Genomic DNA, 14,577 nt, shown 5'->3' on the forward strand with positions numbered 1-14,577 from the left:
CCTCCTGACACCCAGGGGTGTAATCTTTCCACTAGGCCAGGCTGCTTGAATGACCTTGGGCAAGTCACCTAGATTCTCTGCGCCTCAGTTTCCTTATCTATAAAATGGGGATTAAATAGGGTTCTTCCTTTAGACTATGAGCCCGCAGTAGGACGGACTGTGTCTGATTTGCTTATGATGTACCTACTCGAGTTTAGCAACAGTTAGGGCTTATTAAACAATGTCACTCCAATCATCATCATCATCTTCTTGTCACCCATTTTCACCAGTCCTATCAGTGCTGTATGGTGAGACAATCCCTAAACAGGGGAAATGAAGGATTAATATGCAGAGGAGAATAATTATCTCTACCCTGTGTGAAGTAGAAATTAAGAAGCGCATTGGTCTTTTGAGTCTCTGCCATACATATACATAAAACTTTACAATTAAATGCTTGCATCCACCGTAGCACTTTATATAATGCCTGGCACAGAGTAAGTGATTAAATACCATTATTATTATTATTGGGCCCATCTTTCAGGCTTCACAAGGTCAAATTTTCCTCGGGGATTTATTTTAAAGCAGTTACTCTTATGGCTGTACTCCAAACAGTTCCTAATTTCCCAACAATTCTCTTAAGTCAGGGTGTTTGATATTGAGTAGACAGTTGCCTATAATGTGAGGAGTGCAGTCCTGATAGAGCTCGCACTAGAGCACTCACTAGCTTCCACTGTAGCACTCATTCCACATCAAATGCCGCACACCCGCCCAAAGCGCTTTCTTCCCCACCCCGTCGTCAGACCGTATCCAGAGAGACATGCTCTAGAGCAACAGCAGAATGAGAATATTCACGACGACAGAACTACTTCAATGGTGTTCAAAGAACCTTGCTGATGCCAGATTTGACGGAAAGATTACTCCACCCTTCTTAAAACCCCAGTGCAATCACGAAACCGATGGGCTTTCCCTCAATACTTAGAGATGCTGAACATAATCTTCTTGATAAGCCTCGGTGAATTACTGGGATTTCGGCAAACTGCCATTTGGGCTAATAACAATCATATAGAACAGTTCCAGAAGGCAGCTACGTGTTTGCAAACAAAAGTTGATGTGATTTTATCACGTCGGGAATGGCTAAAAGCTCCCCTTGCCGACACCCATCATCATGAAAGGGTTCCGCCAACTGTTATCTTCTCTCGGATCTCTCTAGTACCTTTCTCTGCACCATCCTGACCATGGATCCTGCCTGCTCCGGAAGCTCCATGGCATACACCGTCTTCTCCTTCTTGACATGCTTTTCAACCCCACTCTGTCAAACTACATCCCTCTTCCTCCCTTACTGCTGTGGAGCGAGCTCAGATTTTACAATCCTGAATCTGGTCCCCCCCGTCTCCCTACAGTTAAAAGACGGTGAATTCTGTGGCTGCATTGGTGTTACCCCAAGTTGTCCTATAACACCGGGGTCACATCTTTGAAAAACCTCATGTTTAGAAAAACCGGTGTTACAGCAATCACTGTGCCTGACACCGTACCCAGGGACAGAAAGGTTCCTTGATTCCCTAAAAAGCGTCTTTACCAAAACACATATTGAAAACATGTGTTATGGCAGAACCGAGTGTATCCCTGCATGTTTTTTCTTTGCCTCTGCCGCTTAGCCACCTTCATTTCGGTCTGTGTTTATTCTGTTTTTCCTTATTAAATTTTAAGTTCCTTGAGGACAGGGCGTGTCTTGTTTTATGGCTTGTCACTTGGCAAAAACTACACATTTAATAATATTGCAGTCGGTTAAATTTTAAAAACCAAACTCTCTGCAAAAGTTGTAATCACCCATAATCAATTTTAATCTGAAATTCAAACTGTAATACCAATATGGATTAATTATCAGTCATAAGCAGTCTGTCAACTCTAGAAATGTCACTTTAAATACTTTAAATGTGAAATTGGCTCCATTCATGCAAACACTTGACATTAAGTTCAATATGAGAAAAAAAAACCAAGCCCTCATTTAGGTAGCTCCGCTTTACTTTAATCGGCTTATTTAGGTTTACTTGTGATTACTCGGGATAAAATTTACATGTGGTTCCCCCGACTGAAGGGAATGATACAGATCTCCCACTTCTAGGCTACTAATAATTTTCTAACAATTCAGCTACCTGTATTTTCCAAGACTAAATTGTTGGTTTAAAATGGCTTAGAATTCTATTAAACTTTTGCACACTCAAGTCATTCTACTAATACTCATTTCTATCAACCCGATAATATGTTTGTAGAGGCCAGAGGAAAAATTAGATGAAATATGCTTTCTGGACCACCATCTGTAAATGTATTCAATTACTTCAATTTCAAAAGTGTTTAAAGACGATCGGGTAAAACAAGATCCTGTGTTTCTAATTTAGCCACGTTCCCTTAGTCATGCATCTCAGAACATAAATGACTGCTTCAGTGGAAATGTTCATGAACATATTGAAAAAAAAAAAAAAAAAATCACAAACTGGAAGCATCACACCCTACTACTGCACTGCTCATTACTGCTTTACCAACTATGGAATATGACAGTAAACATTTCAATATTCTCATTTGCTTTAAAATCATATTCCTTGTTATTTTTATCAAGTGTAGCTAATGCAAAGTTGAAGAAGAATTTGATATGCTTCAAAAGGATTATGAAATTAAAAAATCAGGGGAAAAGGAAGAAAAACGTTATGGTACACTTACGCATGTGTCGGTGGATACTTGCAAGTGTTTACATGACTACATTAAAAGAATTGCCAATCTACTTAGCAGGTGTGTGATTTAAAAGCAATTTCACTGTGATGAATTACTAAAAATGGCGATAGGATAGCACAGTTTTTAGCTTTCTATTTACTTAGTGTACTAAGTTGTGAGCAAATAATGCAAGTAAATAATGCACCTATTATAAGCACTTTTTGAGTAATATTTCTGAATAAAATTGAAGAATGCTTTTCCATTTGGAAGACTATTACACTAGTAAAGGTTTCTGTGACAGCTCTAATTTGTGTTTTAGCCTTCACTGGGACATAAAGAGCTACAGACTATAGTAGTAATGATAATCATATTTATCAAAAGTTTACTCTCTGCAGGGCATTTGGAAGACTATTTCCCTAGCAAAGATTTCCGTGACAGCTCTAATTTGTGTTTTAGCTTGCACTGACTTATAAAGAGCTACAACCTATAGTAGTAATGATAATCATATCTGTCAAAAGTTTATTCTGTGCAGGGCACTATAAATGTGCACCGGGAATGAAATCACGGGTGGGCATTAAACACAGTCCCTGGCCCTCAAGGGATTCTTAATCTGAGACTTATAAAATGGGGCAAAAGGGACCCGAGAAAGACACACCAAGAGTTTTGAAACACTAAAACACTGAAGCAGCCTAAAAGGTAGAGACATAACACATAAAAGAACAACAAAAATCAGTATCATGCTATGGCAAGAGGAGAAGAATTTCAGGGGCCTCTTGGCTCACACTGTAAGGCACTTGCTTATATCACTGAAAAAACCTACTGGGAAGTGGGAGGAAAACTGCAGATGACAAATCCTCTTTTTAAGAGACACTGTAATAATCTGAGAAATACTTTTTCTACATCTATACAAAGAGGAATGCCTTAAGAACAGCAGGTTTTCTTTTAATTCATGTCATGTCAGGTTGATGTTTGTCAGATATTTTCTTATTTGGAAAGGATTTACATCAGTCTCCTTGAATATGTTTCATTATAGACTTAAGGAATCCCTTTATTTGTGTAAGTACATGAATCTTAATGTTGGCGTCATTTATAACTAATCAAAAATAAATAACTTTCATCAGAATGGAGGCAGAGGTCCAGCTGGTTTCATAACACACTGTAAAAATTCCTAAACCTAAAATCACTGACTTGTGAGGCAGCCATCTCTAAGTAAACTGCCTTTACATTTCCTATTTCTGCCCCCCTCAAAATGGAAGGAAGGGGCACTTCCTAATAAAGAAGAGTAAACTTCACCAAAGGGTGGAGTTAAATTCATTAAAAAGAGGTGACATGGTGTATTTTGGAAGCAAAATCATCTATTATTTTCATGTTTTGTGAACAGCGAAGCCTCCACTTGATAAACGACAGCCCTACTCAATCCACGGCATGTATTGAGCGCTTACTGTGTGCGGAGTACTAAACTAAGAGTTTGGGAGAATACAACAGGGCTGGTAGACACATTCCCTGCCCACAACAACCTTATAGTCCAAAAGAGTTTATAGTCTTCTGAAGAGGGAACAACATACATAAAAATGGGATTATAGGAAATGACGCAACAGAAGGAAACTTTTTTGTTGGGTACACCAAGAATGGATAAAAGAGGTATTTTTACAAATATCTTTTTTATTCCATGATTCCAAATATCAGAAAACTACAAGACACTTTCACCAACTCGGTCCTGGATTTTGAAGTTCTAGGACTACGGACTTTCTTTCTAGCAATTTTGATATGACAAAAATACATAGAAAGCATCTCCTGAACAAAGCAGTACTTTGGGAAAGTACATCTAAATGTTACTGAAATTCAACAACCCTATTAGGCCCATGACTACACCTATGGGGGAAAAAAAAGCTGTTTTTAATTTCCACTGAGGCTAGATCAAGAGAAAACTGCAGCAAGGCGGATTGAGGTTATGAAAAAAAGAAAGACCCTACTGAAAGTACAGATTGTTAAAGATGGAAGGGATTACTGAAGGGGATTGTGGAAACAATCTTCTCAGAAGGTCTTTGAAAACAGGGTAGAGTCTCAATTTAGGTGTGGTCGTGATTGAAAGTGGGTGCCAGGACTGGATGAGGAGTCTTTGAAAATCCCCGCCAACCCAGATTTTTCATTTTTTTAAATTTTATTTTAAGGTATCTGGGGTTCACAAAAAGAAGCCCATTATCTGATTCGGTCTCCATTCACTAAAGAAAAACAATACAAGTGCTATAGTAGCCACTGGAGGGAGCTTACACTATTCAATGAATGCAAATAAAAGCCACCATAAGGTTTAGGGTTTACAAGAGTAATAATAGCAGTAATAGTACTTTGGTACTTGCTGTCCTGCAGAGTTTTATAAGAGATACACTTTGGTCTGAAGTGACTGGTTTCACATTTAAGCTGGTGCAAGGTTTCTAGTCAGAGTTTCTATTACAATGACATCAACTGTACGTTTTCAGTCATAAACCATTACATGCCCATTTCCCCTAGCACATTTAATCTGACTTGCAGACAGAACACCCAGTAGCAGCAGGAATGAATTTAGCCTCTGTCGGATGCTAGAATTCAGAGCTCTTTTATCGAGGTTGTCCGATTTAGGCTTGATTGCCTCAATTAAAACTTAACTGACCTAACATTTTCTCATCCAATACTGATGAGTCTTCTCAATTTACGCCACTAATTTTCAGAGTGGTTCCACAAATTTTGCAAATGGAAGAAAGGTTTTTCCAGGCTCTAATAGGGAAATGTGGGGCGGGGGGGGGGCGATAAATCTTAAGCATAGTATTTGGCACACACCCGGCAACAAGCCATTTGAAAAATACTTTAAATGAAAACTATATTCTGAGAAATATATATTTACATATATTACTATATTTACACATATGTATTATATATATATATATAAAAAATGTATTTAATCACTTGGGTGAAAAGCTACTTGCATTTGATCTACCCATGAGTTGGATACCATTTCCTCTAAATTCTTAGGAAGGCACACAGCACCGGTTCTTTTAGGAACGAATCGATTCACTTAGACTTGGTAGCGGTCTAGAATCTGAATGCTCAAATGCCAATCATATCAAAAACTAATCAGCAACAGCAAATCAACTATTAAGATGGGAATGGAAGGAGGAAAAGAAAACTGAGTAATACATAATGAGGAAGTGAAAGGATAATCCAAGCAGTATACACAAAAGGGATTTTTCGGTTGTACGCTGAAAAGAGTACAAGGACAATAAAAACCCATTTCATGTTTGAAGCTTACTTTGGTAAATATTTTCAGATTTAAAGGAAAAAACTCCCCTTAAGCCTAGTGAGTTGCAGAACTAATGTAAGTTTCTTAATTGCATATTTGGTAAACATTTAAATGCTTGCGAATGCAGATTTAGTATTACAGATTTTCTGATTACCTTTTCTCAGATGTCTGACCTCAAAAAAAAAAGAAGAAAAAGGCACACCGGTGGAAAACGCTTCATGTTGTGTAAAGCGTAAAATGGTCACAGCCCTACGCTAAGTACAAAGCCAAAACTGAATATATTTTTACATTTGAAAATTTATGAGGAATTTTTTAAGCCCAATATAAACTTTTCTTTTTTAAATAGCAACAGCTATTGCCCGTATTCACAGAACTAATCCCATAAGCAGGAAGTCATCGACTCAGCGAGAGGACCCAAGAATATTTTTCTTTCTTTTTAGTGTGATGTAATGTGGCACACGCTATTTTAATTAGGGGTGTTTAATATAGCAGCATCTCACAGGCCGGTGTCAGTTCAGATTTCCCAGCTTACTTCTTATTAAGATCTCTGAAGACGCAAAGTATACGGGAGGAACCCCAACCGTAAAACGTTTTTAAAATGGAAACTGCTTCCTTCAGATTCACCTTTCTAAGGAAAAGTTCTGACCTCAATCATTTCTACCATCCTCTCGAACAGATCTTTAACTCAATAAATGTATCTGCGACTCTACTTTTAAAAAGAAGGTTTAATCCCATACCCCAAGGACACTAGAACAGTGCTCTGCACATAGTGAGTGCTTAACACATGGCATCAAAATGTTCTCTTTGATTATAAAACCGATTCCTCCTCCTGATTAAACTGTCCATATCCTAGTTTTATAGGTGAAGGCTGCCAACCGCAAGCACAGCTCTGAACCAACTAGGTCCAGGACGCGCTTACTGTGTGCAGGCCACTGTACTAAGCGCTTGGGAGAGTCCACTCCATTTGGTAGGCCCGAGCCCTATCCTTAAGGGAGTCCCCGATCTAACAGGGGAGAGGGACCTGAAAAATCGGTCCATCGTACTTACTGAGCACTTATTGGGTGCGCAGCCCTGTACTAAGCGTTCAGTACATGCCAAAGACGGTCCCTTTTGAGTCAGAAGAACCTGAACCCTCTTCAGGGGAGGAAAAAGGGGTGCGACCTGTCCTTTCCAGCAGATGCATAACTGAACACTAATAATATGCTTATTAAGTAGAGCTGGTTGGAAGTCTGGGTTCATGCGTTCATTCAATGGTATTTACTGAGCGTTTCCCGTGTGCAGAGCACTGTACTAAGCGCTTGGAAAGTACAATTCGGCAACAAATAGAGACAATCCCTGCTCTTCCCCAGGTGCCCGGCCCCCAACACTCTATCTTTAATTCTATTTATTCCCAGCACTCTATCTTTAATTCTCTATATTCCCAGCACTCTATCTTTAATTGTATTTATCCCCAGCACTCTATCTTTAATTCTACTTATCCCCAGCACTCTATCTTTAATTCTATTTATTTCAATTCTATTTCAACTTTAATTCTCAATTCTATTTATTTGTACTGATGGTTTTTTACACTTTATTTTAATGGCTGTGTGTCCCCCCGCCGCCCCCCGGCCTGGCCGGTGACCCCTTTGGGGGCGGGGATGGTCTCTGTCGACTGCAGCCGAGGGCTTTCCGAGCGCTTAGTGCGGTGCTCCGGACAGCGCGGGCGCTCAATAAATACGGCTGGGTTGAAAAAGCGGGTGGAGGCGGGCGGGTGACGGGGGCAGGGGCGGTTGGCAAAGGACCTGCTCCTCCGGGCCCGGCGGGCAGGGCTGGGCAGGGCAGGGCCCACCTGGGGGCTCAGGAGTTGGGTTGGGGGTCTGCCCCAGGACCGCCGCCGCCCAGCTCCGGGCTCCAGAGGGGCACGGACAAGGCCCTCCCTGCCCGGTGCATGCCCCTGATCCTGCCAGGGGCAGGTACATGCCCCGACCCTGCCCGATGCATTCCCTGTGCATGCCCCTGACCCTGCCCGGTGCATTCCCTATGCATGCCCCTGACCCTGTCCGGTGCATTCCTTGTGCATGCCCCTGACCCTGCCCGGTGCATTCCCTGTGCATGCCCCTGACCCTGCCCGGTGCATTCCTTGTGCATGCCCCTGACCCTGCCCGGTGCATTCCCTGTGCATGCCCCTGACCCTGCCCGGTGCATTCCCCTGACCCTGCCCGGTGCATTCCTTGTGCATACCCCAGACTCTGCCCGGTGCATTATTTGGGCGTGCCCCTAACCCTGCCCGGTGCATTCCATGTGCATGCCCCTGATCCTGTCCGGTGCATTTCCTGTGCATGCCCCTGACCCTGCCCGGTGCATTCCCTGTGTATGCCCCTGATCCTGTCCATTTCCTGTGCATGCCCCTGACCCTGCCCGGTGCATTCCTTGTGCATACCCCAGACCCTGCCCGGTGCATTCCTTGTGCATGCCCCTGCCCGGTGCATTCCCTGTGCACGCCCCTGACCCTGCCCGGTGCATTCCCTGTGCATACCCCTGACCCTGCCCGGTGCATTCCCTGTGCATACCCCTGACCCTGCCCGGTGCATTCCCGGTGCGTGCCCCTGCCCGGTGCATGTCGCGTGCATGCCCCTTTCCTGCCCGGTGCATGCCGCTGCTCCTGCCCGATGCATGTCCCTGCCCCTGGCCGGTGACGACGATAATGGCATTTGCCAAGCGCTTAACTACGTGTCAGGCACTGTGCGAAACGCTGGGGTGAATCCAAGCAGATCAAGTTGGCCGCCGTCCCTGTCGCCCCGTGGGGCTCCCGGCCTCCCTCCCCATTTTCCAGTTGAGGTCACTGAGGCCCGGAGAAGTGAAGCCACTTGCCCAAGGTCACCCGGCTGACAAGTGGCGGAGCGGGGGATTCGAACCCAGGACCTCCGACTCCCAGGCCCGAGTTCGAAACGCTGCAGGTGGGCTCCTGCCCCTGCTGGGGGGGGGAGGGGGGGGACACTTACGTTTTCTGCACGGGTTTCCGTCTCTTGCGGCAGGCATAGGTCACGTTGGTGTTATTCATTGTGCGGACGCTCGGCCGGCCGTCCGGGGGTGCCCCGCTCCGGCTCGTGCTGGCGCAGGTGAGGCGGGAGGAGAGGAGGTGCGGTGCTGTGCGGTGCGCTCCGCTCCAAGGACCAGCCCGCTCTCAAAGGCGCCGCCGACACCGCCCCCGCCTTCCCCGCGGCCACGCCCCCGTCTCCATGGCCACGCCCCCGACCAATCACCTCCTCCCGAGCCTCGGGTGACCCCGCCCCCGTCTCCACGGCCACGCCTCCGACCAATCACCTCCTCCCGAGCCTCGGTCGGCCCCGCCCCCGTCCCCACGGCCCCGCCCCCGTCCAATCACCACCTCCCGTGCCCCGGGCGACCCCGCCCCCGTCACCACGGCCACGCCTCCGGCCAATCGCCTCCTCCCGTGCCCCCGACGACCACGCCCCCTTCTCCCCGGCCACGCCCCTCAAGGGAAGGCCCCGCCCCTTCGAATCACCCCGGCTCAAGCCTGCGGTGGCCCCGCCCCTTGTGGGGATCTCCCCGCCCCCCGTCCCCACGGCCTCACCCAGTGCGCCTGCGCAGGGTGGCCCAGCCGCTCCCCCGCCCCCCTCCGGCGCCGCCTGGTGGCGTGATGACGTCACGGCACGCCGTTGGCGCCTCTCTCCCGCCGCCCTGAGCCTCAACTGTCAATCACCTCCCGCCTCAATCATTCATTCATTCATTCACTCATTCATTCATTCACTCATTCAAAGCTATTTATTGAGCTCTTTCTGTGGGCAGAGCACTGTACTAAGCACCTGGAAAGTACAACTGGGGTCAGATAGGCACAACCTCTACCCCACAAAGGGCTCACGGTCTAGATAGGGGAGACCGGCAACAAAACAAAATAAATAGACCTCATGACCATCAAAATAGATAATAGAATGATAATAATAGTAATAATAATAATAATAAAAATGATGTTGGTATCTGTTAAGCGCTTACTATACGTAGAGCACTGTTCTAAGCGCTGGGGGAGATTCAGAGTAAGAATAATAATGTTGGTATTTGTTAAGCGCTTACTCTGTGCCGAGCACTGTTCTAAGCGCTGGGGGAGATACGGGGTCATCAGGTTGTCCCACATGAGGCTCCCAGTCTTCATCCCCATTTTCCAGATGAGGGAACTGAGGCCCAGAGAAGTGAAGTGACTCGCCCACGGTCACACAGCTGACAAAGGGGCAGAGCCGGGATTCGAACCCATGACCTCTGACTCCCAAGCCCGGGCTCTTGCCACTGAGCCACGCTGCTTCTCTAGATGTATACATGTCATTAATAAAATAGAGTAAGAATAATCACGATGTCGGTATTTGTTAAGCGCTTACTATGTGCCGAGCACTGTTCTAAGCGCTGAGGGGGTGGGGGGGATACAAGGTCATCAGGTTGTTCATTCATTCAATAGTATTTATTGAGCTCTTTCTGAGGGCAGAGCACTGTACTAAGCGCCTGGAAAGTACAATTAGCGTGGCTCAGTGGAAAGAGCACGGGCTTTGGAGTCAGGGCTCATGAGTTCGAATCCCAGCTCTGCCACTTGTCGGCTGTGTGACTGTGGGCGAGTCACTTCACTTCTCTGTGCCTCAGTTCCCTCATCTGTAAAATGGGGATTAAGACTGTGAACCCCACGTGGGACAACCTGATTCCCCTGTGTCTACCCCAGCGCTTAGAACAGTGCTCGGCACATAGTAAGCGCTTAACAAATACCAACATTATTATTATTATTACAATTGGGCTCAGAGAGAGACAATCCCCCTACCCCACCGAGGGCTCACAGTCTAGAAAAGGGAGACAGGCAACAAGACAACACAAGTTGACGGGCCTCACTACCATCAAAATACATAAATACAATTACAGATGCATACAGATCGTTAATAAAATTAATAGAGTAATAGTAATCATGATGTCGGTATTTGTTAAGCGCTTACTATGTGCCGAGCACTGTTCTAAGCGCTGGGGTGGGGGGGAATACAAGGTCATCAGGTTGTTCGTTCATTCACTAGTATTTATTGAGCTCTTTCTGGGGGCAGAGGACTGTACTAAGCACTTGGAAAGTACAATTGGGCTCACACAGAGACAGTCGCCCTACCCCACAGTGGGCTCACGGTCTAGAAAAGGGAGACAGGCAACAAAACAACACAAGTAGACAGGCCTCACTACCATCAAAATAGATAAATAGAATTATAGATAATGTTGGTATTTGTTAAGCGCTTACTATGTGCCGAGCACTGTTCTAAGCACTGGGGTAGACATAGGGGAATCAGGTTGTCCCACGTGGGGCTCACAGTCTTAATCCCCATTTTACAGATGAGGGAACTGAGGCACAGAGAAGTTAAGTGACTTGCCCACAGTCACACAGCTGACAAGTGGCAGAGCTGGGATTCGAACTCATGAGCCCTGACTCCAAAGCCCATGCTCTTTCCACTGAGCCACGCTGCTTCTGCATACAGATCATTAATAAAATAAATAGAGTAATAATAATCATGATGTCGGTATTTGTTAAGCGCTTACTATGTGCCGAGCACTGTTCTAAGCACTGGGGAGGGGGGAATACAAGGTCATCAGGTTGTTCATTCATTGAATCAATGGTATTTATTGAGTGCTTACTATATGCAGAACACTGTACTAAGCGCTTGGAATGTATAATTAGGCAACAGATAGAGATAATCCCTGCCCAATGACAGGCTCACAGTCTAATAGGGGGAGACAGACGGCAGAGCCAAACAGAACGAAATGAAAACAAGACAACATTATCATGATAAATAGAATCAAGGGGATGTACACCTCATTAACAAAATCAATAGGGTAATAAATAATATCTATAAATGAACACAGTGCTGAGGCGAAGGAGGAGGGGAGAGTGGGAGGAGCAGAGGATGGGGTGGGGAGGGGTTGTCCCACGTGGAGCTCACAGTCTTCATCCCCCTTAAATAATAATAATAATGTTGGTATTTGTTAAGCACTTACTATGTGCCGAGCACTGTTCTAAGCATTAGGATAGATACAGGGTAATCAGGTTGTCCTACTTGGGGCTCACAGTCTTAATCCCCATTTTACAGATGAGGTAACTGAGGCACCGAGAAGTCAAGTGACTTGCCCAAAGCCACACAGCTTACAGGTGGCGGAGCCAGGATTGGAACCCACGACCTCTGACTCCTAAGCCTGTGCTCTTTCCACTGAGCCACGCTGCTTCTCTAGCCACACTGCTATACAGATGAGGGAACTGAGGCCCGGAGAAGTGAAGTGACTTGCCCAAGGTCACACAGCTGCCAAGCGGCAGAGCCGAGATTAGAACCCACAACCTCTGACACCCAAGGCCTGGCTCTTTCCACTGAGCCACGCTGCTTCGCTATAATAATAATAATTATGCTGGTATTTGTTAAGCACTGGCTATGTGCCAAGCACTGTTCTAAGCACTGGGGTAGATACAAGGTAATCAGGTTGTCCCCCGTGGGGCTCACAGTCTTAATCCTCATTTTACAGATGAGGCAACTGAGGCACAGAGAAGTGAAGTGACTTGCCCAAAGTCTCATTGCTGACAAGCGGCGGAGGCGGGATTAGATTAATGTGGGATTAATAAATATGTACGTATATATACAAGTGCTGTGGGGAGGGGAGGGGGTAATAATAATGATGGCATTTGTTAAGCGCCTACTATGTGCAAAGCACTGTTCTATGCGCTGGGGGGATACAAGGTGATCAGGTTGCCCCACTTGGGGCTCACAGTTTTGATCCCTATTTTACAGATGAGGTAGCTGAGACACAGAGAAGTGAATTTACTTGTCCAAAGTCACACAGCTGACAAGTGGCGGAGCCGGGATTAGAACCCATGACTTCTGACTCCCAAGCCCGGGCTCTTTCCACCGAGAAACGCTGCTTCTCTTAGCACCAGGTAGAACAGAGGGAGGGAGTCGGGGCAATGGGGAGAAGGAGCAGAGGGAAAGGGAGGGTTCTGTGTGGGAAGGCCTCCTGGAGGAGATGAGCTCACGTTTCACGCCCCACACCTGGCTCGCGCTCCCAAAGGAAGACCACTAATTGTGCTATCCGTTAAGCGCTTACCCTGGGCCAACCACTGTAGTAAGCGCCGAGGTAGATACAGGACAATGGGGTTGGACACAGACGCTGCCCCCCGTGAAGAAGCTCCCAGGCTTAGTGGAAGGGAGAGCACCCCTTGAGTCTCCATTTTACAGATGAGGAAATGGGTGCTTAGAACAGTGCCCAACACTTAGAACAGTGCTTGGCGCATGGTAAGCTCTTAGCAAATTATTATTATTAGGGTTCGTCGAGTTGTTTCCGATTCATAGATATTCCTTCTCCAGAACATGGGAAATGTTCTTCCTCCAGAACATGGGAAATGTTCTTTCTCCAGAACATGGGAAATGGGTACTTAGCACACTGCCCGGCGCTTAGAACAGTGCTTGACACGTAGTAAGCGCTTGACGAATTATTCATTAAGTGCCGAGTCGTTTCTGATTCATGGAGTTACTTTCTTCAGAACGTCCCGTCCTCTGCCATAATCCACCGCCTTTCTAACGGTTCTTCCGTTATCGTCGTTATGGCCTCTGTCCATCTAGCAGTCGGTCTGCCTCTTTCCCCTTTTCCCTGGAATTTTCCTAGCGTTAGTGTCTTCTCCAGAGAATTAGTCCTCTGATTATGGGTCCAAAATACGCTACTCTAAATCGAGTCATTCGGCCTTCCAAAAACCACTTCGGTTTAATTTGCTCCCCAATCCATTCCTTTGTTTCTCGGGCAGTGCGTGGTATTTACGGACGCCTTCTCCACCACCACATTTCAAAAGAATTGATGTTCTTTCTATTGTTTTCTCACTGTCCAGCTTTCAGATCCATACCTCCTCACTGGAAACCTTAATATCGCAAATGATTTTCTCACACCTCCTCCTAATTGGGATAATAATGTTGGTATTTGTTAAGTGCTTACTATGTGCAGAGCACTGTTCTAAGCGCTGGGGGAGATACAGGGTAATCAGGTTGTCCCACGTGAGGCTCACAGTCTTAATCCTCATTTTACAGATGAGGTAACTGAGGCCCAGAGAAGTGAAGTGACTTGCCCACAGTCACACAGCTGACAAGTGGCAGAGCCGGGATTCGAACCCATGACCTCTGACTCCGAAGCCCGGGCTCTTTCCGCTGAGCCACGCTGCTTCTCAATAATAATGTTGGTATTTAAGCGCTTACTATGTGCAGAGCACTGTTCTAAATGCTGGGGTAGATACAGGGTAATCAGGTTGTCCTAAAGTGAGGCTCACAGTCTTAATCCCCATTTTCCAGATGAGGTCACTGTGGCCCAGAGAAGTTAAGTGATTTGCCCACAGTCACACAGCCGACAAGTGGTGGAAGCCGGGATTCGAACCCATGACCTCTGACTCCCAAGGCCGGGCTCTTTCCACAAAAAGTGAGGTAAATAATGTGAGAGCACTTCAGGAGTAAGAGTGCAAGACCAAAACTAAGCTAATAATGTTGGTATTTGTTAAGCGCTTAATATGTGCGGAGCACTGTTCGACGGAGATACAGGGTAATCAGGTTGTCCCACGTGAGGCTCACAGTCTTAATCCCCATTTT

The 14,577-nt window shown here is 45.9% G+C and overlaps 1 protein-coding gene across 1 annotated transcript in view; it reads right to left on the reverse strand.

Moving 5' to 3' along the window:
• Nucleotides 1–9,124, reverse strand: part of AHR (aryl hydrocarbon receptor) — a 74,221-nt gene extending 65,097 nt beyond the window's left edge. Inside the window, exon 1 of the mRNA XM_029070839.2 lies at nt 8,941–9,124. Coding sequence (XP_028926672.1) covers nt 8,941–8,999 — 59 coding nt within the window. The 5' untranslated portion in view covers nt 9,000–9,124. The remainder of the gene's footprint in view (nt 1–8,940) is intronic.
• Nucleotides 9,125–14,577: the final 5,453 nt, after the last annotated feature.

The sequence above is a fragment of the Ornithorhynchus anatinus genome, chromosome 8 (genome assembly GCF_004115215.2).
Source record: "Ornithorhynchus anatinus isolate Pmale09 chromosome 8, mOrnAna1.pri.v4, whole genome shotgun sequence".
Classification (NCBI taxonomy): domain Eukaryota; kingdom Metazoa; phylum Chordata; class Mammalia; order Monotremata; family Ornithorhynchidae; genus Ornithorhynchus; species Ornithorhynchus anatinus.